Below are 23,427 nucleotides of genomic sequence, written 5' to 3' on the forward strand. Positions count from 1 at the left end.
AAACAACTACGCTGCAAAAATAGAAGAGAAGATACAATACAAAAATCTTATAGTGTGACAACTGCTGCTTATGACTGCCTGCACACTGATTCCCAGATTGGGTCATTTAGACTGCAGTGAGAGTTCTGCTGCAGTCTAAGTAGAGATAAAGCTATTCCTAGTAATTGTCACCAATAATGTGCATTTCAGTCTAAAAACATATTAATTAGACTTGAGGGAAAGGTCGATGGATGCTGAAGTTTACAAACGGCACGAAAAGATTATATATTATAGAAAAAGGCATATACAGCAGTATCAAGACAAACAAAGAATCAATGGACTTCAAATTGACCACTTTACAGATTAGTCACTCTTACAAAGAAACATCCCTAGAACACTTATCTGACCGACTTAACGTAGGAAAGCTTCAAAACAGTTGCACACTTCCGCTTAAGACAGTTAAATAAGACCCAATTGATAAGTACATAAAACTAAAAGCCAAATATAGATTGGTAATATGTATGCCAGGATCATCCCCTCCCTGCTTTACCATGCCGCTGATTTCGGAAAATGCCAAGAAGATTCTGTGCCTGCAAAACAGGAAGCAAGATTCACATCTTAGGGTTGCCGTCGACCAATTTAATCAATTAATTAGACTTAATGCAGATGGAAGGAATAAATAAATAAGCAACAGAAATTATTTTCACACCCTTTCTTTAAAATGAAATTATTGCATAACAAAATAAATTGCAATTTTTTAATCTTAACTCTTAAGCTTTTTAAACCAACGTGCACCAGATGATACTGTATGCCAGTTTCATAATAAGAACCCAGTTGCTATGATGGCGTAGAGCAAATTCAATCCGTATCATATAACAATCTGAATATATTTTAATATTAACCTCACACAAGTATCAAATACAAAATTCATCCCAAAATCATCCCAATGGCATAAATTACTGCAATACAGCATGCAAAGGTCCACTTGAGTAAACCATTCATAAAATTCCCTTTGAGCATAAGGCAGAAACATTTAGTAGTAATCCTACAAACCAAAAAGCAAACAAAATAAAAAAAACATCCGTCAATAAACAAAAACAACATGGCATAAGTTTGGATGCAGATGAAACCATCATTTCCTGACTTTATATGATTTTTAAAATAACAAATCATGATTTTATAATACTGGGGCTTGGTTGTGCAACTAATCTCCTAAAAGTCCAAAGACCATGAAACTGAAAATTTCTACTTTGCAAAGAATTTTCCAATTTGCACCCTTTTTCCCTCTTCCATGTAACTTTTCTTCATTTCTGAGCCTCTACGTTAACAACCAAAGGAACGTTAAGCATAGCCATGAACAACAAGTGATAATTTACACTAGCAGCATGTTTTCTTCTGAATAAAAAGAAGTAAAAGTAATATGCAACATTTTGATAACAAATGAATATGCATACAAGTATGCCTCTCTCTCTATATATATATGAATCAAGGGATGTCTGTCTCGTTTGTCTATGCAGGAGTTCCTGAACCTTTTTATACAATTCCATCCAGTTTGCCCAGATCTTACTCTCCTCTATTCCATCCTTTCAAAACTCTCTTTATTATCACCTCCTCAAGACCCACATTAAACATGACCAGACAAAACCAGGATTTTACTGAAGCAAGGCAACATTAAAAACATTAAAAATAATATTGAACTTTTTGCCCAAAAAATATAATTTGCCATGGAGATTTGTAGGACAATATAATGTAAACTTCACCATATGAAGCCTTTCACTAGGAGAAGTCATAATAATTTCATGCAGTGGAGATCCAATTTGATTATTTAATTATTAAAAAAGCATTTATTTTTTAATTATATCTATGCTTAATTGAAAGTCAAAATAAATAATGGTTATTAATATGTGTAATTGATACAGAAGGATCATAAAATCATAAAACCTATTGTGCACCATTTTGGCTACCTCGGGTAGCTCTAGATAGGTTTCAAGAGTAAAATTCACCATAAAGACTGAATTGCGGATCAAAACTTCCGGCGGCCATAACTTCCCTCGATGATGTCTGATTTCAGTGCACTTTTATTTGAAATTGAGTAACTTTTGAAGATCTCTTGGAGTGCGACCACCCCCCAAGGGTTCATCACACCCTGCTAACAATAAGGTTTGACGATGTTTAGGCCTCAAAATGTGTTAGTCAAAGTATAAGCTTCCATTTTGGGAAAGACTATGACCGGGTATATCTTCCAGAAAAGAATTGGGTGACACAATAAAAAGCTAAATTGATGAGATCTAGCTCTAGTAAAATTTTAATTTTTTCATGATTATTTATACCAGTCATTTGCTATTTAGTAGAAACGGTAACCTCTTTTAATTAGAATAGAACTTTGCCCTGGATTTTGAAAAGGCAAAACTCGCTCATATAAATAAAGGATCTATGTGACAATTCTATGGCTGCTTTCAAAAATTCTTAATATTCTTTATTATTTTATTTTGGTAGATTTGAGTTGAGCATGTTGAAAAAAATCCCTTCTTCTCCTTGATTGGATCATTAATTGAATAATTAATTCAATCAAAAGATTTATTGTTCATCAAACAAATCTAAGAAGAAGAAACAAGGTAGGAATTGTGAGCATTTGCATTACCTTGTTTGATGCTAATGTCTAAGATCCTATGACAATTTTGACGGCGAGAGGGAGGGAGGGAGGGAGGGGGAGAGAGAGAGAGAGAGCATTCAAGCATTGTTGCAAATCATGTTTGGTCTCTTTAAAACCCAAATGCATGCCTACAACAATTAATCGCTATATAATTTCTAAAAATTCTGGCTTGGATGAAAGGTTCTAGTTCTCCTTCCTATTTAGTTTATCCTCTAGAAGGAAACAGGAGGATATTTCGAGCACTTTTAATTTCCTTCTTTTCAGTGGACTTATGAACTTATAGAGAGAGAGAGAGAGAGGAGCTTGGTGCATGGGATTAGGAGCAACTGTAAGCACTCTAACTGGTAAGGCTAGAAAGAAAGTGAAAGTTATTGCATAAAATTAGAAGAAAGATTAGAGAACAACCAAACAAATCAAATGAGATTTATTGCTTTATCATACAGATGGCATGTTACTAATTAAAGCCTCCAAACAAGTAAAGACTGGCGCATTTGATTTAACCCTCATATATTGGTTTTTCAGCTCATCCTTGCAAAAGTCATTAGTCATCTACCTCAACAATCTAATCATTGTTATATACATCTTGCCTTCTCAGAATCCTTGGACACTGTTATTTTAAGTAATGTCCTGAACCAGGTGACTCAAGATCTTATAAACCATGTTTTCCTTTAAACTGTCAAGGAACACACCTAGTAACACTTTTCCACAAATGCGCACTCATCAAAATGTAATATCTTCAAAGTAGAGGACCGACTTCAGCACTTGGTTCATGAATCACATGACCAAAGTAAGCATATCAAGAAGGTCATAAGGCATTACAAAAATCAATAGAAGCGTTTTTTTTCATGAAAGCTATCTTTGAGTCATTCATTCAGATTGGACAAACATAAGCATTATCTTTCTTCGAAAATGATGTGAGACACCGTTGAGCATGTCGAATGTGTTGTCTACTCTCTGAATAAAAAAGAAAAATAGGGCTTTAATCTTCTTCACCACTTGGCCAAATCCACCCACATGTGTCACAGAGCCTGGCTTGGAATTAGCACCAAAAATGCATGAGATGATGCTCACCGACAAATTAGTTCACCAACACAAGTTCTTTAAAAGCCGCAGAACTTGCCTTTGAAAGCCTTCAGGACATCCTATATTGAGCCTGATTTGGAAGGACAGCTTCAAATATCGAATAAATGAAGTGAGAACTTAACTTTCGGGCAACAAATCTAGTAGATGCCATTTATAGTGATGCCTCTAATTTCAGCAAAAAGCAGGCATATTTTCATATTATGTCCTTCCATGTATTACTAACGGAATCACAATCAAAATTTTTTCTAGCTCTTCCAATGATTCTAAAAAATTAATTGATGGTCTTCCTTCTCCTTTTTTCAGCTTGTTCCCCCTTAAAGTATTTGCATAGTCCATGACAAAAGTATAGGCGATCTATTTCCAATAAACAATGTGTATGTATCTCAACGCCATGAACTTTGTACGTGATAAGAGATCATATCTTCAACATCACAATCTACATTATCAGCAAAATTCTTTCCAACAAAAAAGTTCAACTTGAACAAATGATCAACATGTCAACATGTAACTTACAGCCCTTCTTTAGCTAATAATCCTATAAGGAGAAGGATGTAACATGGAAATTAAATCCAATGATTCCACCCTGGTAATATATGTTTCAATATGTATCTGGGCCTAAAAGAAGAACTTCGGGAATACTTTATAGCCCAAAGATGAATGTAACAGCCTTAAAATAGACATTCGCCAAGTAAAAATGGAACCTCTGTCATTCAGACACTATGAATGGTCGCATTATTTATTCATTAACAAAAAGAAACATACAGCATGCACCATCCTTTCTTCTGCATCTTCCCTCCCTTCTTCCTACCTTTCTCCATGATTTCTTTATCTGTGATATTCTATTAGATGACTATGATCAGATTATAAAAGGGTAGCAAGCTAATGCAGCATTGAATTTCTCCTATCGAGGAAACACAAAGTGAATCTAAAACAATTTGTCAGACTTGGTATATACATAATATTAGACAAACAACAAGGATAGTGTATTCAGAAAGAGGAAGATGTAAGTATTCAAATCTATTTCCAGATTTTACATCTTTGTATGAGGGTCTACATGTATTCCTTGTCAGACCCTTCAGACCACTAAATACTTGTTCAACTCCCATTACATTATTACTAAGGCCTTTCCAAAAATAAGAACAGCATTTCTCCAGGCTACCCAATCAAAATCCATTTGTGTATTTGACTAGGATGTTATTACTCCTACAGCACCCTGCCCCCCCCTCTCTCAAAGAATTTTTTTTTAAAAAAAAAATAAGATCCATGAGATCCCTACACAATATTTCAAAATCCCAACCAAACAGTTATACGGCTGCTGCAAACTTTAATTATGTAACACTTCACAATCTAATCATAAACTGATATCATATCCCTTACAAATAACATACAGCACAATATGCATATAGGTGCAATACGAGATGTAGACAATCTTGCAGACACAAGGAAAATGTTTTGCAGAAATCTTGCAGCCCATCAACACCAAATCCCATCTTTTTTGGATAAAGTAAATCACCTTGGATAAGAATCTGTTATATCTGAGAAATTTGGTTGGGGAAGAACAAAAACAAGCCAATCAATTCTCTTAAATTCCTCTTTTTTGTCCCTTTCAATGTCAACCCTTGTCATCCAGACAGTGAGTTCCAACATCTTAGCAGGCCATAAAAAAAAGGTGCGGCTTAGCATGGCAAGGTACATGTCATGTTAGCATCTTACCGGAACACAGCACTAGGATGATGCTAGCCATGTGCTTCTACTTGGGACACCACCATGCAGTCTGTCCCAATCACTGGCACCACACATCACAAAATAAAAGAATACATCCATGACAAACTGGAAAGCATAGCACTGACATGATTTTTAGATCCTTGGCCAAAGATGCTAAAGGATTGTTTGGATGAGTGGATTTCCAATCTGTTGATAGCTTAGGTCAGCAGCTGCCACAATCTCAATGAAAATATTATTAGTGTTGGCCTGGTGGAGGGAGACGGCCAAGCTCTTGCAATCACTTAGCTTTTAAGATAATTTATTCCATCAGAAAGCCAGTTTACCTTATCCCTAAACTTTAGGGATTTGGGAGCCGCAAGGTTTCTCAGTCAGGCAAAAAACCCTCTCCTTACCCTGCTGAGCTATTCCCTCTCTTAACCATAAAGGGAACATTCCATGTATAGCCTGAAAGAGCATCCAAAGAACCCCTAAATCTTAAAGTAGGCTCACTGCTATAGAATATTTATTGGAGTTGCCAAAGCTACCCATTACTCCACATCTTTAATCTACAAACATCACCTCTGTTGGAAATCAAACAACTACAACAAAACATATTATATATCAAGGGTTTTATACCTATCCCCATACTGGTTTTGTCCCAGAACAGTATGATATCAGTATGCTCAGGATGCAACAAGATAGTATCAACAATATCAAAAAGCAACCAGCATGCAACTTGTATGGTTGGTACATATTGCAGGTACACAACCATTATGGACCATTTAAGAGGGAATCAGTGTTCTGCACCCATACTAGAATCATTTGTCTATCACAACATCGGCAGAACCAATACCAGGCACTGTACCGGTTCTCTGATGGGACAAATCGGTATGGACCCGCGTCGTGCCATGTTGGGACTGTATCGACACAGTAGAAGAGGCGGGGAAGAGGGAGAGTGAGAGAGGAAAAGAGAGAGAGAGGGGGAGGGAGGGAGGCCAGAGGAGGCCGATGGAGAGCGGTGGAGGGCCGGTGGAGGCAACCGGAGGCCGGCGCCGAGGCAGCAAGGGGAAGCCGTGGCCGTCTTGCCGACTTCACTTAAAAATCACGAAATTAAAAGAGCGGCCGGACCCATATTTCGAACGAAACAGGGGAACGACCACGACTTCCCCTTGCTGCCTCTCCGCCGGCCTCCCTCCCTCTCCCTCTCCCTCTCCCTCCCTCCCCCGCTCGCTCTCTTTTTTCCTTCTCCTTCTCTACCTCCGGCAATGGTTTTCATTTCCATTACCAGTACTATACAGGTGGGCCGCCGAAACTGTACCGGTGGGCCGCCGGTACGGCTCGGAACAATCGAAATCATCTGGTTCGGGACGGTTCTGCCGACCCGAATATATCGTAATGGTATAGTGCTCATGGTACCATACCAAACTGGTAGTATTTAATCCTTGCGATATATGCTTTCCAAGTTAAAAAAACCATACATAGATTCTCGTCACTAAATTTTTCACTGGTCACTATAACATATGTTCCTGATGAAAAGATTAAAAGAATCGATCCTTGACTATTATTGTCATCTTTCAATCAAGGATTAAAGTATTATTTGTTGTGCCCATGCCAAACATAGCTTCGCATGGTATGGGCATGCAGTGCTGAATTTTGATGGCCACTTGCCCAACCATGTATATGGGCTTGTGGCAATCAAAATGGGTCCCTGCCAATTCATGCTGCACTACCACATACTAGCATGAGCCTATATGGACTGACATACATACCCATGCTGATACAAGCACAACACGATGCCCTATTCCATGCCTTCAACATCAATATTCAATCCTCCTTACCTATATCTTCATATTTTACCCCTATGTCCTGTAAGGCAATCCACCCGATTTCGGAAACAACCTTTCTTCTTACAAATACTATATTTTCCTTATTTCAAGCTCTCACTAAATAAATTTTGTTAACCAAATAAAATCGAGTACTAGCCATAATTGAATTCCTCATTTTCCTAAACTTTCTTCTCATTTAACAGCAATTTCAGTGCTTGCTACTTCAGTCATCTGAAATATAAGTGGTAAATATATGGTTCCTCTAGTTCAGTCCTCCAGGTGTCCTTTCCAGTGGCTTCTAAAGAACGAAAATAATCTTACCATCTTCAATAAACCTCACTCCCTTCTCAAACGTATACTGCCTTACACCCAATGCACATAATTTGATGTACTAGGAAATTTTGTGCACATGCAGTGCATCTGTGCATGTGCCATTTGATAGCTTAATTTTGATATAGTTCAACAATCAAACTGTCACTAAGTTAAAGAATAGAAGTGGTATGTCTTTGTAAGATTCCTCTTATTTTAAGAGCAAAAACTCTACAACCACATATTCATATGTAATAATGATATATCTTCAACCAGATTGCCTTTAAAAAAGTATGCCAAACAAAACTACAAAAAATATATAAAAAGTATAGATCATAAGTAGTAATGGTTCCAAAGAGCTATCCAAATATATTTTTAAAACTAATGGAAAGTTGGAATGATCAAAGAATAAAAGACACCAATACTTTGATACCACTTATGAATTCCAGAAACTTCTATACCAGAAGTATGGAAATAAAGGAGGAAGGGAAATTGAAAGACATTAAAAAAATAAAGGTTGCATTAATCAAAGAGATCATAGAACAGCAACAATACTACCACTTACATGTGGCCGAATATTGAGAAAATTTATATATGAGAACTAATCTCCGATTCATAAATCTAAAATGATGAAAATTTTGGAAATATAAACAGAAGAGGCGCCTATCAAAAAACATAAAACATGCTTATGTACATACAAACACAAAAAAATAAATGATGATGAAATGAAAATACCTTTTCTTTAGCTCGTGGTGTCCCTGACTGTGATAATGCTACTAGTGGTGGCACGGCACCTTCTTGGAGAACTTGAGTACAAAATCTATTGCTATTTATACAGAGTTGAAGCAAAGCTGCAGCAGCATTTTCTTTCCCTCTTGCAGATCCCAATTCAACAACCTCCACAAGGGCAGGGATTCCACCTAAATGACCAATTGCTCCCCTCCCTTCTGCTATAGTCGCAAGGTTTGCCAAAACAGCCACAGCCTTATCAACCATGCCAGCAGCTGGGTCCATCAGCTCTACTAAGTGCTTCACAGCCCCAGCCTGCACTATACGAGCCTTGTTCTCATGAAATATCGATAAATTAAACAATGCTGTTGCAGCATCTTTCTTTCCTCGAGGAGTCCCATTTCCTAATAATTCAACCAGAGGTCCGATAGCACCAGATCGTCCAATCCTAACCTTATTGTCTTCAATTACTGAAAGGCTAAATAAGGTTGCAGCAGAGTTCTCTCTTGCTTCAGGATTCCCTGCCTCAAGAACATGGATAAGAGGATCAATGGCACCAGCATTTGCAATGATAGTCTTGTTGTTGTCATTGATCGATAAGTTCAGAAGTGCTGTTACAGCATTCTCCTGAGTCTTAGGGTCCGTTGAACGAAGCAGATCAACTAACGAGCTTATAGCTCCACATTTTGCAATTACAATTCTATTTTCCATGTTGTGTTTAGCAAGAAAGCGCAGCTCTTCTGTAGCAGCTCTCTGCACATCAACTGAATCACTTTTCAAATCCTCAATCAGTTTTCGAACTTGGGTCTCAACACCAGATAGGTCAGGCCTGGAATCCATAGATGAAGATGTTATGATCCTGGGGATAGATGACCGTCGAGAAATGGTTTGGCTTCTAGAACGAGCCTCACCCAACCTTGGAGGGAATTCTGGTTCTCTCTGAGGAGTGGAGGAAACCGGAGTCTCTCGTGTAACTTCTCCTGAGGTATCACTGCTGTCATGTGTAAGATCACTGGAAACTTGTGACACCACATTTGCATCTCCAGTACCTGGAAGATAATCATTACTTGAAACAGCACTTGAGGCTGAGACACTTCGGTTATGGCCCTGTAACTGCTCATCAACTACGGAGGCTTGAGAATCCTGTTCGGGTTCGTTAGCAGTTTGGCCACCAGAATCAACATGCCTCTCTCCCAAGCTAGGTGATAATCTTGCAATATTTGCATCACACCCATTTGCAATTTGCAAAGGTGCTGCCACAGGTAGGGAACTATGTTGAGAAGACAAAGGCTTCTCGTGCAGAGAACTGTCTTTGAGGACTCCATTGGACGAGTGCGAATCCTTATGTGAACTCACTATACACCTGTCAGATTCTGGTGATCTTGGATGGCTAGTCCTTGGAGAATGACCAGAATGAGGAACATGGCAATCATTACTACTTGAATCAATGGGGCTAAGAAAAGATGAAGGGTGATTCATATTCACGAGTTTTACGGGATGCGGAAGCTTGATGTCATTTGATTCACACCAGTTGGCTATTAATGCCTTGACAGTATAGTTGGGAATCAAATTAGTGTGACCGAGTGTTTGATGCGTCTTGGGGCAAACATTGAAACCTTGATCAAGCCATTTTCTAATAAAAGCCCGCTCATATGTTTGGCCAGATGCCACAATCACCGGGTCAGACATCAGTTCTAGGGAAAGTGGGCAGCAAAAATCAGCAGGAATCAGCACCCCATTAATGCTGTGCACCTGTTTTATTTTAACCAGGCACTCATGCATATGAGTGACAAGTGCAATCATATGATCAATCTGTTCTACTTGGTTTTCGCCATTGCCAACCTTCACTTTAAGCTTCTCAAGGGCAACAGCCTCCATCAGCAATTCTTGATTAGATGACAAGCTCAAAGAGTTTGAAATTTTATCCAAATGCTCAGGCCTAGGAGTAATCTTCTCCCTCTGATCTCTTAAGGCCTCTTTGATGACATCTGATATCTGGTCATTATGCATATGCTGAGTTTTCTGCACACAATGCTGAAATGGTTGGTCCAAAGAAACCTCAATCAAAAAACAGACAACGGAGCTAAATATATCACGATGAGATGGAAGAATAAAGAGCAGTTCAAGTTTCATATGTGTCTCATTACCTCGATAGATGTTGAAGTAGAAGTAACTATCACAGATGGAAGCAGAGAATTAAGTAGTTGGCATACTTCAATAGCATATTTTTGAATATTTGTTATTATGGATTCAATCTGCAAGACCTGGGAACAGCAATTCAAATTCCAGTTAGAAAATAACAGCATTGATGATTCTTTGGGCATTACCATAGCAACATGCTCTTCATTACACACATATCTCATTGAATTTAGCATATGAAAGCCAATTGATAGTGATGTGTCATTAATGCATGAAACGAAAGGTATTGACATTACTGATAAAGTAACTTAACATCATATATCACTTATGGAGGATCTGATCGGGTGGGGGCTACTTGATGATAGAGGATCAAGCTGCCTAGAGCGCTGTAAAAGTATATAAATAGTTGAACTTAAAAACAAGAAGTCTTTCTCCAAAAACACCAGCAGAAAAACAAAATATGAGCATATAACCTTCAGTCCTTAATGACCTTAGAAGTTTTAACAATCCTTACATTTTGCAGAAGGTGTTTCTCATGTTTTAATATTTTATTTAGTAAAAACGAATGGCTTCAAAAATTACTCTATAATCCAGTTCCACATTCTTCCAGCCCACGTTTAAATAGCTTACTCTCCAATTGCAGAGGTTAGATACGCAATCCAGTACTGTCCTCTTACAAGTTAAAATTGTTATCTAGCAAGTTATAATGATGTTAGCTTTGTTTAGAGGAAGAAGGCGTTCATAAATAGCGAGCTCTAAATTAACAAACTAAATATTTTACATTTCCAACATTGCTGCAGACATGTCAAGCTTGGAGTTGATATGAATCAAAACTAAAACCTGGGGGCAGAATCTGGCTAAAATTTCACTGTGTAATCCAGGAAAAAACATTTCCAGTTGAATGGTGACAACAATAACATTAAATGAATTGTTCTGAACAAATACAATGAAGAAATCAGCTTATTATGTGCACAGAACTTACCTTTCATGCAAAGAGAGACATCGAAAAGATAACAGTCCAAAAAGTTATTGGTAAGACACATTTTTTAATAACAGCAGCAAATGATTTCTTCCAGAAAAAATAGGCTAAGTTTCCAAAACCAGGTCAAGGTGACATACAAAATAAACTTTACTCATGGTAGGGTGCCAGCTCCCAATAAGTTCTCTGGCTTCATTGACAACACCATCAAGTTCTTCCAACAGCTTAATTAGATTCCCATCTGATGATATCTCAGAAGCCACAGCTTGATCAAGCACAGGTTTCAAACACTCCAAGATTTCATCAATTTTCTGGAAGTATCTTTGAACCAGCTCGGATTTTATAGAGTTACTAGATGACAAAAGATCAAAGCGTGCAATGCTACTGAGCAGTGTCTTTAGCAATGATATCTCCATTACACCTGTTGCAAAAGCAAAAACATGAGTATACTTCAAAACAGTCATGCATCTGTATAGAAACTTGTAACTCCCTCTTGGAACAAAATAAGAACTTCCAGCTCCAGGAAATTCTTACAAAAGGACATCTGCACAACAAGTTTGAGTAATTTAGTATACCAAAAGAAGTTATTTATTTTTTGTAATTCGTGTCTGATGCCATGAATTCTGCTACTCACACTGAACTGGAAAGTGAAATGAATCTGAGGCAAATGACAAAAAAATTGTTATAAAATGTACAATCAAGAGCCTCACAAAATTGACAGTCATGTATGTTTGGTTTCATCAACCTAAATGGTAAAAACAGCATCTAATGAAGAGTAATTTCCCATCTATCAAAAAAGAGTTAAGAACTAATATACAATTTCTCTTAAGCAACCATCATATACGTTTATAACGCATCAGATAGTGTATTTACTTGTTCTCTTGAGTATTTATATGGTGGACTATGGGTTGGCATCCTCAGTGAATTTATTGTCTTTCAAGTTCAGTTGTTACTTTTAGATTTCCTAATTGTTAATAACATTTGTTATATAAAGCTGGTAGAAGTAGTCATTTGGCTAGTTTTGCACCACTATTCAATGCAAACATTTCCTAGACTCTCTCATATTAAAAATTTCTTAGACATCCACTTCCCTGCTTTTTCCCCCCAATGCACTTGCCCATCCACTGCTGGTTCAAGGCTTCAAGGCTCAAGCAACTATAAGCTGGATTTGTCACAAAGCTGATAAATATATATAACCTATAAGTTTGTTCTTTCCATGTTGTATAAATTTTCTGGTGAGCTACAACATGATAATGATTTACCATTCTTGATTGTTTTTAACTACGATATCAATGATCTTTTGTAATTCCTGAACCATTCACCACTTTAGCTTTCAGTGGGATTGTTATTAGGAATTTTTATTGATTAAAAATTAATATTTTCTTTTTGAAGCAATTTTTATCACAAATTTTTCATGGATCATTATCCTTCATAAAGTATGAAAAATTCTTATTCCGAGTTCAAGAAAAAGAAGTGATTTCTCCTAAATCTATACCCATAAGGAAAAGAGAAAAAGCATTTTGCTGGCACCGCAAATGGTTAGTTGCTCAACCATTGAACATATTCTAGGGGGAAAGAATAAGATTTCACTCATCAAGTGCTGAACTTCAAGAAAAGAAGTGATTTCTCTCCTAACTTCCTATCCTTAAGAAAGGGAAGAAAAGCATTTGGTTGGCATTTGGCAAATCGTTAGTTGTGTGACCATCGAGCATATGCTAGAGGGAAAAGAATAGGGTTGCACTCATCAAGTGCTCAACCCCATTTGTGGTGTTTTTTTTTTTTTTTTTGGGGGGGGGGGGGGTATGCTCAATGTACATCTGAAAATTGTTCTCAGATTTGCAGTCATCCTCATATTATGCATTACACAATCTTGTACCATAATCAATATCCAATCACATCATTGTAGGTTATTGATGACACAGGAATCAATCCTTAAATTAGTAGACTAAAAAACCATACAAGATCAAGGTTTACAGTGGAAAGCTTCAAGTTCCCTGACATCCATTTCCAGAGTTCGGATGCTTAATTATGCGGGTAAAGATCTGATTATTTTAGCCAAGCATCAAAATTGTTCCTTCACATAGCTGTTAGTGTTACCTTTTTTAATATCTATTGGATATATTGATGCAAAATTATAATCTTTTGTCTCACTGCGATTATTAAACAGCAATTCCTATGCTCTCCACATCTTGCACTTTTTTTAATGCTTGCAAAAAATGTTTTGCGAGCAGTTCTTCCCATTTGCTCCCTCTCTAACTCTCATTATGATATCATGGAAAGGTTTATAGAATAACGCACTTGTCCATTCGAATGTCATCTATCTCAAAACCTTTAAAAGTATAAAACTTAAGAAAGCTGATTTTTGAAGAGGTCAAATGGTTGAAATAGTTTAACAGGCTTAAGGATGTAATTTTAGATCATGGAAACTTTATAACTCATCTTTGCAATGCTTTCCACATGCTTGCCCCCCCATCACTATCCCACTTGAACCCTCCAATGCTCATTCTTTGTCCTAAACCGCTCTTGATCCGACTTCCAAATATTTGCACTCTTTCTCTCTCCCTGTGTGTGTCTATATGTGCACATGCACTTAAAAATACATCCTACCAATGGACAAAGTATCAAGTGGTAGTCCACATATATAACCAGGAGGAATTAACAATCAAATTTGTGCCACAGATTTTCAAACTATCATTGAAATACAAGAACCAAGAGCATCACTTATAGTCAAAATAAGCTGAAAAGATAAGCTTCTCCAAAGCATCATGTCTTATTTTGGCGTGTCAAGGCCTAGGGGTTATAAATGATATTCCTTGTCTTTATTTCGTGTTTGAAATATATAGAAAAGATAAAATTAGGGGTTATGTGTAGAGTTCTAATATCTGAGTGCTTAATTTCTAATCGAGGCCATTAACTCTGGAGATTATCTTCTTAGATGAATATCATATTGTGCCTTTTCCCCTTATTGCATTATGGTATATCAAGCGAACACACCCATTTTATATCTTGTCAAAGTGTTCGGTAATGCATCTGAAAAATGTTTCTATCAGAATAACAGAGTTTGGTGTTTGTAAATTAACATTTAAATCTTCTCAAATTTCAGTTGCACATACCTATCTCATATCCTTGATTGACCGCCACTTATGGTCATCAAATTTCAATTCATATAGATCAAAGTTTTGAATAAGACCATGACTTATGAATCAATTATCACTACAATAGCGACGAATATAGACTACAAAATGCCAACAGGCCAATAAGTACAAAATCTCATATAATCAAATATGAACCGCAGGACCGCACAAACGAACAGATTTGGATACAGACATCAAAATTTTCAAGACGCCCTCCCAACAGCAAAGGGACCAAAACCCTACTCTACCAATGCTAACACCCTCACAAATTCTAAGCACAACCATAATTCCAATATCAACGCGTAGCTAATTCTACCAGAAATCCCATATCCTGGCGTGTAAGCAAACTACTTGCCATTCAAAATTTAAAAGAAAAAAATCAACAAAATCCCATCAAGTTAGCCTAAGACGAACCAGAGACCCTATATATCCAACGAAACCATCAAGAAGAGGGCTCGACACCCCCAAAAATCATTCTTTCATAACGATTTCAAGGTTTCAATTCAAATGAACGAGAAAAGCACCCTGACCCTCCAGCTAAACCATTTCCCCAGTCAAAAAGTCAGGAAAAAAAAATATAAAAATCTGATTAATTTCCCACAGCCCAAACGAACGCAAAGCCCTAGAATCACCCCAAACCATAAATAATCCTGCTACGTCTCAAAACGATACCTTTACAACAATTTCGCGGCTAAAATTGATATAGAAGCGAGACGGAACCCTAACAATCGGCTTCCCGCACCAATCGACAAAGGCAAAACAATTGGCACCAAAGATTGAATAGGTAGATGAGAGAAGGAACCCATTAATAATGGATCCGAACGAATATGTTCCGGATTAAGGAGAGATCGAAATGAAACGAAACGAAGACGAGAAATGCAAAAGGGAACGAAGGGGATGAGGGCTCTAACCTTCACCTTTCTGCTTCGCCGTCGCCGCCGTCGCCGCCGCCGCCGAAGGCAACTTCGCCGGCGTTCCTTCAAAGAGGGAGGGAAGGAGGGGGTGTTGGATTTGGGGCTTTTATTATTTATTTTTATTTTTTTTGGTAGAAGGATCTGGGCTTTCAATGGAAGGAAGGAGGGGAGTGGGGGAATTTTTTCGTCAGCTTCGATTTTCACCTTCTCCTATTTTTAAGCGGAAAGGGGTGGAGAGAGACTCGGTTAACGCACACCGACGATGATATTCTTACCCCGACTTCTTTCGGTGTGAATCCGCCACCCTGGCATTTAGTCGAGCTCAATATATATCAAGCTTAGGACTAGATATCGTTGTGGGATACAAATGATCAGGTCCTAGCTTGGCTTAATTAGGACTTGAATGAGCCAATTGCAAAAATATTAGGGAAGCTCAGCTTGGGTTGGTAAGAGCTCGACTTGATATTATGTGAGTCGAGCTTGAATGGTTGAAGTCAAGCTCGCTCGAGCTCAAACCAGCTCAAGCAACTTTTATATATATATACTGAGCCAAGCTCGAGCAGCTTGCTGGTTGGCTCGGCTCAACTCATTTACACCTCTATTTTATTAATTATTATTAATAAAGCATGTTTAATTAACTAAAGATGATACCATGATTTATTGTATATTTAGAGAAATCAAGATTTTCAAACATAATAACATGAGCCACTAAATTTTTCTAATTGGAATTTAGATTTTTATCAAATAGGTGAAGTTCTTGGCTGTTGGACCAAGAAACTTAAGATTGAATCTCGCCTTCAATTTTGAAGGATAAACTCCATTATCTAGCTAGTTGCCTACAGCCCTTCAATTTTTTTTAAAAAAAGCATAAATATTAATTGTTTTACTTTTGCATCATTCAAAGTTACTGCATTTCATCCATTACATTGATGAAAATTTAATTCCTGGAAAGAAACTTCCGACAAATCCAGAAAATAGTCATGATGGAAGTATTATTAATAGCTTAGTTTTGTTTATCAAAACTTAGAAAAGGTCGGATGCATGTTTATGCATGTCAATCTATCCTGCGAATGACCCGCTTTAAGCATATTTGGATTTGACATAAATAGATTTAAGTTGTAAATAAGTCAGTCCGTCTAAATCTATTTATTAAATGAGTTAGGTTCATGTTTAAAGCTTTGATCTGTTTAACCCATTTAATAATAGGGTCGAATTATGACCTGACCCGTTTAACATGTTTATAACCTATTTGATTAAATTGAAACCTACTTAACCTGTTTCTAACCTATTTAACCCAACCCGCTTAATCTGTTTAAATCCATTTAACCTTCCGTCTAACACGTTAAACCAGTTTAACCTGTTTAATAAATGGGTTATGTAGGTCAAGTCGGCTTACCTATTTAATAAACAACCTGGATTCAGATTTGAAATTTTGATCTATTTAATATACAGGTTGGGCTGGAGTTGTTGAATTTTAGATCCGATCTGCATCCAATTCCAATCTGCATCTAACTTGACCCGATTGTCACCCCTAGGAATTAGGATAGGGTCTACGAGAAAGAATAAAATGATATGATTGGCATGGTGCACAGTCATATGGTGCAAGCGGTAGAGGATATAATTTCTCGATGGTCTCGATTTGGTAAGTCCACACCATCCATCGGCAAAAATGAGTTGGTGGCGAGAAGTCGGAAATAAGCGCACTAGCAGTATCCATAAATTAATCAAGGGATCCATTTACCGGACCAAGTAGGAGATGACTGGGGGCAAGCATTCTTTCAAGACACTTGTGGTGTGTTCACATGCGCGGGATGTTGGTATGAATCTAAGCCACTGGATAAGGACTTTGACATGGGAATCGTTGAAGAGTCAAGACGCTGAACCAGCGAACTCCATAGCCGACTTTTTTGAGATCATATATTTTATTCTTCTCGGTAAGCTTGAAGATCGTTGACCAAACCAGCGAACAAGAGCAAATATATTTCCGTTTCTCTTTTAAATTCGCATAGGAAATTTTGGAGAGGCTTTGAAACATAAGAAATTATCGATCGTTGGAATGTTTCAAATGGTCGTCGCTTGGAGCGCCGACCTGCATGCAAGAAAGTTCGAGAAGTTTTGACCACTCCACCGGAATCAATGATAGGAGGATCGAGTGTCTGCTTGGATGGCATCATCCATCTCTTGCCCAAGACTAAGACACAAGAGAGCAAGGGTTCAATTTAGAATGATGTTAGTCCTTGTTTCGACCCGATCAACAAAGTTCTGGTTGCATGAGCTTTAGCTTGGTCTACGGAGCCCAGGGTTGCAACCTAATCGTTAACTACCTTCTTGCCCTAGAAAAAGCGCCACCCGTAGCCAACCGGTTGTTAAAGGTCCTCTTTGATGTAGAGTTGATCACGAGCCACGTTAGGTAAATAAGCCCAACTTGAAGTCCGACTAAAAATAAATATAGTTTAAACATGAGGCCCAGCTTGCGGTTGGCTCTACTCTGATCTAAAAGAATAATGAAAATAAATGCCCTTCCACTTAGTAAGTGCGCTTCTCTTGGTTCTCTCATTCAAATATGAGTTAACTTCTAGATATTTTATAAACCGAAGATTATGAACATTATAGAATTTCATTTTGCGGCGACTGTCATTTATTTTTATTTAAAAAATTATGAATATAACATATGCTCAATATTTCATTGCAAAATCATATGGTTAAATTAATACTGGATAGCTAGGACCTCAGTTGTCTCATAGCATTATGATTTTACACGAGGTACATGGTTCAAATAGATTATTGTCTAACCAACTAAAGTGTGGAGAGGCTTCGGAGCAACCATATCATAGGTTCAAAAATATATGGAGCTTTTGCATATGTTTATATTTTCAAATATTGTTTTTTACATATATATCCTCCAAACTTAATATGTACATATAAACTCCTTCCAAATCATTATTCTAAGTAGTTTCTTAGCTGATAGTGTCACTAAATAACAATTTTAAGCATAAAAATAGTTTTATTATTCTTTCATAATAATACCTCTAAGAAAATATATTCAAGAATGCGACTTTTTATAATATAAACTGAATATATTGCTTCTTTTCAAGGATATTTGTGCAAAGGATAATAGTATCATCTTATATTCATAATAATTACTTATTTACGCTAATCAGTAAAAAATCTAACAATAGGGATAATGCTGCAAAACTAGTATTATATTTATACCATATATGTGATTCACTATCCATCATATACACATATTATATAAATATCATGTCAGGCCGGACTGGATGCACAAACCACTGGCCCAAGCTTAGTCTAATTCAAATTTAGGCCAAAAATTTGCGACCGAAGTTGGATGCAATCCATGAAGTTATTGGCCCAGCCCATGCGAAAAGGTGGGTTTAGTTGAGCAGGCCATGGGCTGGATCGGTACGTGTGAGTCAGTACAAATAAACACGGTACTAAATGGCTCATAGCCGCAAATCATTGGAGGGCACACGTGACCCGATGTACTATCTGGGCCCGGCCCAGCTGCCCTCGGGTCCACCTGCAAAGGCCGTACCTTTTTCCTAATCTGAAACAGAGGACGGGTTCCACCGCCCCCACGCGCGCACAAAAAGCCAAAAACAGAGAACAGGTGGCGCATCCCTGTTTCTCCCGATCGCGCGCCCTTCCCCCTCCCGCGCGACCCGGCTCCTTCCGACCACCTCTCTCACCATCATTATATAAATTTATTTGTGATTACATTATTATTAGTTAGAGCTTCATGGTTTTTACCCATCATGCATAAGTTGTGTGATATGATCAAGCATGGAAGATCATATTTGTTGTATGTTCACTTAAAAACAAAATCAAAGTGGAATCAGACAAAAAATTGATTTACGTATGTGTCATGCGATCCGAGTTTGGGCATGTGGCATAGTCAGACACTCTTTAGGGCAGAGCTCTAAAGATTATACTAGACCTGAAAAGTTATCACAACTTCAATATCCATAATAAAAAATGATCTCCTTTCATAACAAGTAACAAACTTGTAAAATGATCTCCACCGAGCCCTCTCCTCTCTCTTTTTTCTCCTTCCTCAGTGGCCGGTGTGCCACCCCGGCCTAGTGCCCGTCCGAAGCTCCTTCTTCAATGAGCCCCGTTTTCTGTATTTTGAGACATCTTCTCTTTTTTTCGAGCACCGCTGCCACTAGCTCGCCAAACCAAGCTCCTCGGCCAAGATCCTTCATCTCCGCCACCCGTGGGTAAGCTCTCTTCCCTCTGTTCCTTCGATCGAAGCCAATCGAGTTGTTTCCTTCCTTTGTTTCGGGCCAAACTAAAACCGAAAATGATCTTAGTTTTTCCTTTCTTGTCGGCCGCCGCCTGCTAGCGACGGTTGGCCGTCGACAACCCAGGTCTGGCCGCCACCATCCTTCCTTGGCTCCTCTCCTCTTTCTTTCCTTCTCTTCCTTCTCGTTTTGTTGTTCTTCTTTTCATTTCTTATTTCCTTCTTATTTTATTATTATGTATTAATTCAAAAAAAAGAGATTTACTTCCCTTGCTGCTACCTTCTTCTTGGCCCATAGTTTAGATGTTGTAATGGCCTCTACCATCGACAAACCAAACCCAAGCCCCTGACTGAATTCGATCTGAGATTCTCTCTTTTCTTCTTCTTTCTCAGGGATCCTAGTGTAAGTCTTGCTTTTCTTATTGCTCGGATCCAAGTTGACCTAGTTTGAAGACCTTGAACCGCCCCAGTTCTTGGGTGGTAGACCAATCTATTACTTTAGCCCCAGCTAGATCTTTTAAAATTTGGCCACTATTGACCTTTTACCTGACTAGTTGAATTCTCTTTGTTTGGACCCACCTGGGCAGTCGGACACTGCCACCTAATCGATCTGATTTGGCATGAGGCTGTATCTCGAATAGTATTTTAATTTTGATTTTGTTTGGCTTTTAAGATATTGATAAAAAGCAATTATATTTTAATAATACTAAAGCAGGTGAACTTGACCCGTCTAACTAGAGTGAAATTTTGAAGCGACAAGAGCTAAGTAACCTAATACTTCAAAATGTGTTTTTTGAATTTTTAGTAAAATAATAATTAGTTTATTAAATTTGATTATGATATATATTTTATGCTTAGTTAAATAGGTTAGATATGTTATTATTATGATAATAATTATTTTAAGTTATATTATGTGTTATGTTATGAATTTTGAAAAATATGACTAGGCAATTTATGAAATATGTTTTATATGTATGTATTCTCAGCATGGCTATGATCTTGCCCTGCAAATAGAGATTATTCGTTGGCTCTGTCGACTTGTAATATTTGAAAAACTGGTTTTGACACCACACGGCCAATGATTAAAATATTGGTATTTAGACAATATACCACTGGTGGTTAATAATAGTGATATTTACCACTTTGTACATTCTGACCCATGTCACTGAGTTACGTAACCATAGCCTGATGTTGGGTTTATAGTATTAGTTTATAATAATAATAATATACTTTAAAAAGAAATATGTATTATTCAAGAAATAATTTATTTTCTAATTAATATTTTGTGCTTTTAACTAATTATTTAGCATGCTTAACCCGACTTTAGGGTGTTATGTTGCCTACTGGGCTAGTGTCACTTATTATTATATTTTCTCTATTTTTTAGATATGGATACATGATTGTTCGAGGCTAGGAGAGTGTGCTAATTCTTTTGAAGATACTTTCAATTATTAGAGTTTTAATCAGATTAGTTAGAGTAATTTATTTGATTTATGTTAATAATATGCAAATGTTGACTTATTCCACTATAGAACTATTGTAAGTATAATTTAGATAAGTTTTTGATTAAATAAATATTTAGTAATTATTATTTTTTTATTATGATCATTAACGTTACATGCTTTTATGGTCCACTGTATAAGTATGCAACATCTGTTATCCTCTGGCTTTAAGGAGTGACACCCGCAACTGCAGCATGCTAAGCATTTATTAGGTCTTTCATGTTAAAAGTCAACTGACAGTTTTTTGTGGAACTAAATGTCATTTTTTTATGAACTACTAAATTAACATAAAAATCTGGTTGGGATCCACTCAAGTTCATTGTTGAATTTAAAAGGCTAGTTAACGAATCACAGCCGCCCATGGCCACGATGATGGTCGTGATTGAATGTACCGACCCAGCAACTGCAGCATGCTGTCCATTTGTTAGGACTTTCATGCGAAAAGTCAATTGACAGTTTTTTTGTGGAACTAAATGTCATTTTTCATGAACTACTAAGTCAACATAAAAATCTGGTTCGGATCCACCCCAGTACAATGTTGAATTGCAAAGGCTGGTTAATGAATCACAGCCGCCCATGGCCACGATGATGGTCGTGATTGAATGTACCCACCCTGCAACTACAGCGTGCCCTCCATTTGTTAGGTCTTTCGTGTGAAAAGTCAATTGACAGCTTTTTGTGAAACGAAATGCCATTTTTCAGGAACTACTACGTTAAAATAAAAACTATAGGATTATGGGTCGATTATGCCTATATTTATAAGTATTCAGAAATAACTTTGGATTGGATCTGCCAAATTTAATAACAATCCAATTGTTCAAAAATACTCTAAAGGTAACAATTTATGATCCCACATACCGATTCAACCTACAAATGATCTACTTTAAGCGGGCTTTGATTTAACATAAGTGAGTTTGGACCATAAATGAATTAACATATCTAAATCTATTTATTAAATGGGTTGGGTTTAAATTTAGATTTTTGACATGTTTAACCTATTTTGACCCTTTTAATAATTATATCGGATTATGACCAGATTCTTGTATATGTTTTACCTATTTAAAATCTACTTAACTTATTTTAGTTCTATTTAATCTGATCCACTCAACCTATTAACTTGTTTAAATCCAATTAGTCCATTTAAAACCTATTTAATCTGATTTGATTTATTTAATAAAGAGATTATATAGATTATCTGTTTAATAAATATATGAGATTCATATGTAAATTTTGGTTTTTGTTGCATGTATACCTGAATATTAGATTTTGCATAAATACTATTCCAAAATTGATATTTGCATGTATACCCTCGTAAAACACTTATCTTACTTTTCTACCATTTCTTATCCTTATTTTGCCATATATACCCACGACGTCGTTAAAAAATTAATAATTTTAAATTAAAATAATTAAAATATCCTTAATGGGTAGACATGCAAAAAGAAACTATATAAGCAAATAACAACTTTACTAGGATATTTTTGTAATTTTGTATATTTAGGAGGGTATATATACAAAACAAAAATCCTAGTAGATGGAAAGAATTTAGACACACTAGTTAATGTGATAGCCTTGTATTTATTAGTTAATATTATAGCTAATTCTGCATTTATTAATTATTGTTATAGCCATTAGACTGATTAGAGTCATGCATTTATGCTTCTATACAAGTAGGATGAATTAATATATCATAAATTAATATAAGTCTCAAGATCTGAAGTGTTGCTCTTGTATTGATAGGCTATAACAATCATTGTTATTCTTCTAACACTCGCAATGATGTATTTTTCTTTTTAGGTTCAGTTAAATAGAAAAAAAAATAGCAGACAACAACAAGAGGGAAAAGAGGACAAGATGACATTGAAATACCTTTAAGTTGTTTGCTTAGAGTCCATCGATTGATTTTTGGAACAGCTTCCGCAACCAAGATAGGTAAGTAGAGAGGGGAGATTTGAAAGATGGATTGAGTCCATGGAGAGCTCCCGACGGCAACTAGATTCGGGAAAGGAAAGATTGAGAAGCAGCGAGAAGATGGGTAGCGGCGAGACTCGATCTTCGGCGAAGGGAAGGGAGCAACGAACATATCTTAGTGAAGGGAAGGGAGCGGCGACGAGTTCTCCGACAGGGCAAAGACCGATGATGAGAGGGACTTGGACAATGAGCGGCGAGGAAAGAGTCGGCAAAAGGAAGAGAGGAAGAAGGATCAATGGCGGTG

General features: G+C 37.0%; 1 protein-coding gene across 6 annotated transcripts; it reads right to left on the reverse strand.

Moving 5' to 3' along the window:
- Positions 1-239: 239 nt before the first annotated feature.
- PUB4 (RING/U-box superfamily protein with ARM repeat domain-containing protein) lies at positions 240-15,757 on the reverse strand. Of its 6 annotated transcripts, none has more exons than XM_008810157.5 (5): positions 15,447-15,757; positions 11,542-11,822; positions 10,431-10,547; positions 8,290-10,305; positions 240-569 (listed from the first exon to the last, which is right to left on the reverse strand). In XM_008810157.5, exons 2-5 carry the CDS (start codon positions 11,815-11,817, stop codon positions 510-512), a joined length of 2,469 nt encoding a protein of 822 aa, XP_008808379.1. In that variant the 5' UTR covers positions 11,818-11,822; positions 15,447-15,757; the 3' UTR covers positions 240-509. The 6 variants fall into 6 exon arrangements, with proteins under 6 accessions (XP_008808379.1, XP_008808377.1, XP_088573462.1 ...); XM_008810155.5 differs by having other exon boundaries at positions 8,290-10,317; XM_088717336.2 differs by having other exon boundaries at positions 15,453-15,681.
- Between the last annotated feature and the right edge of the window lie 7,670 nt (positions 15,758-23,427).

Source organism: Phoenix dactylifera, chromosome 3 (assembly GCF_051530095.1).
Source record: "Phoenix dactylifera cultivar Ajwa chromosome 3, Ajwa_hap1_PhDact_Kaust_v1.1, whole genome shotgun sequence".
Taxonomy (NCBI): Eukaryota; Viridiplantae; Streptophyta; class Magnoliopsida; order Arecales; family Arecaceae; genus Phoenix; species Phoenix dactylifera.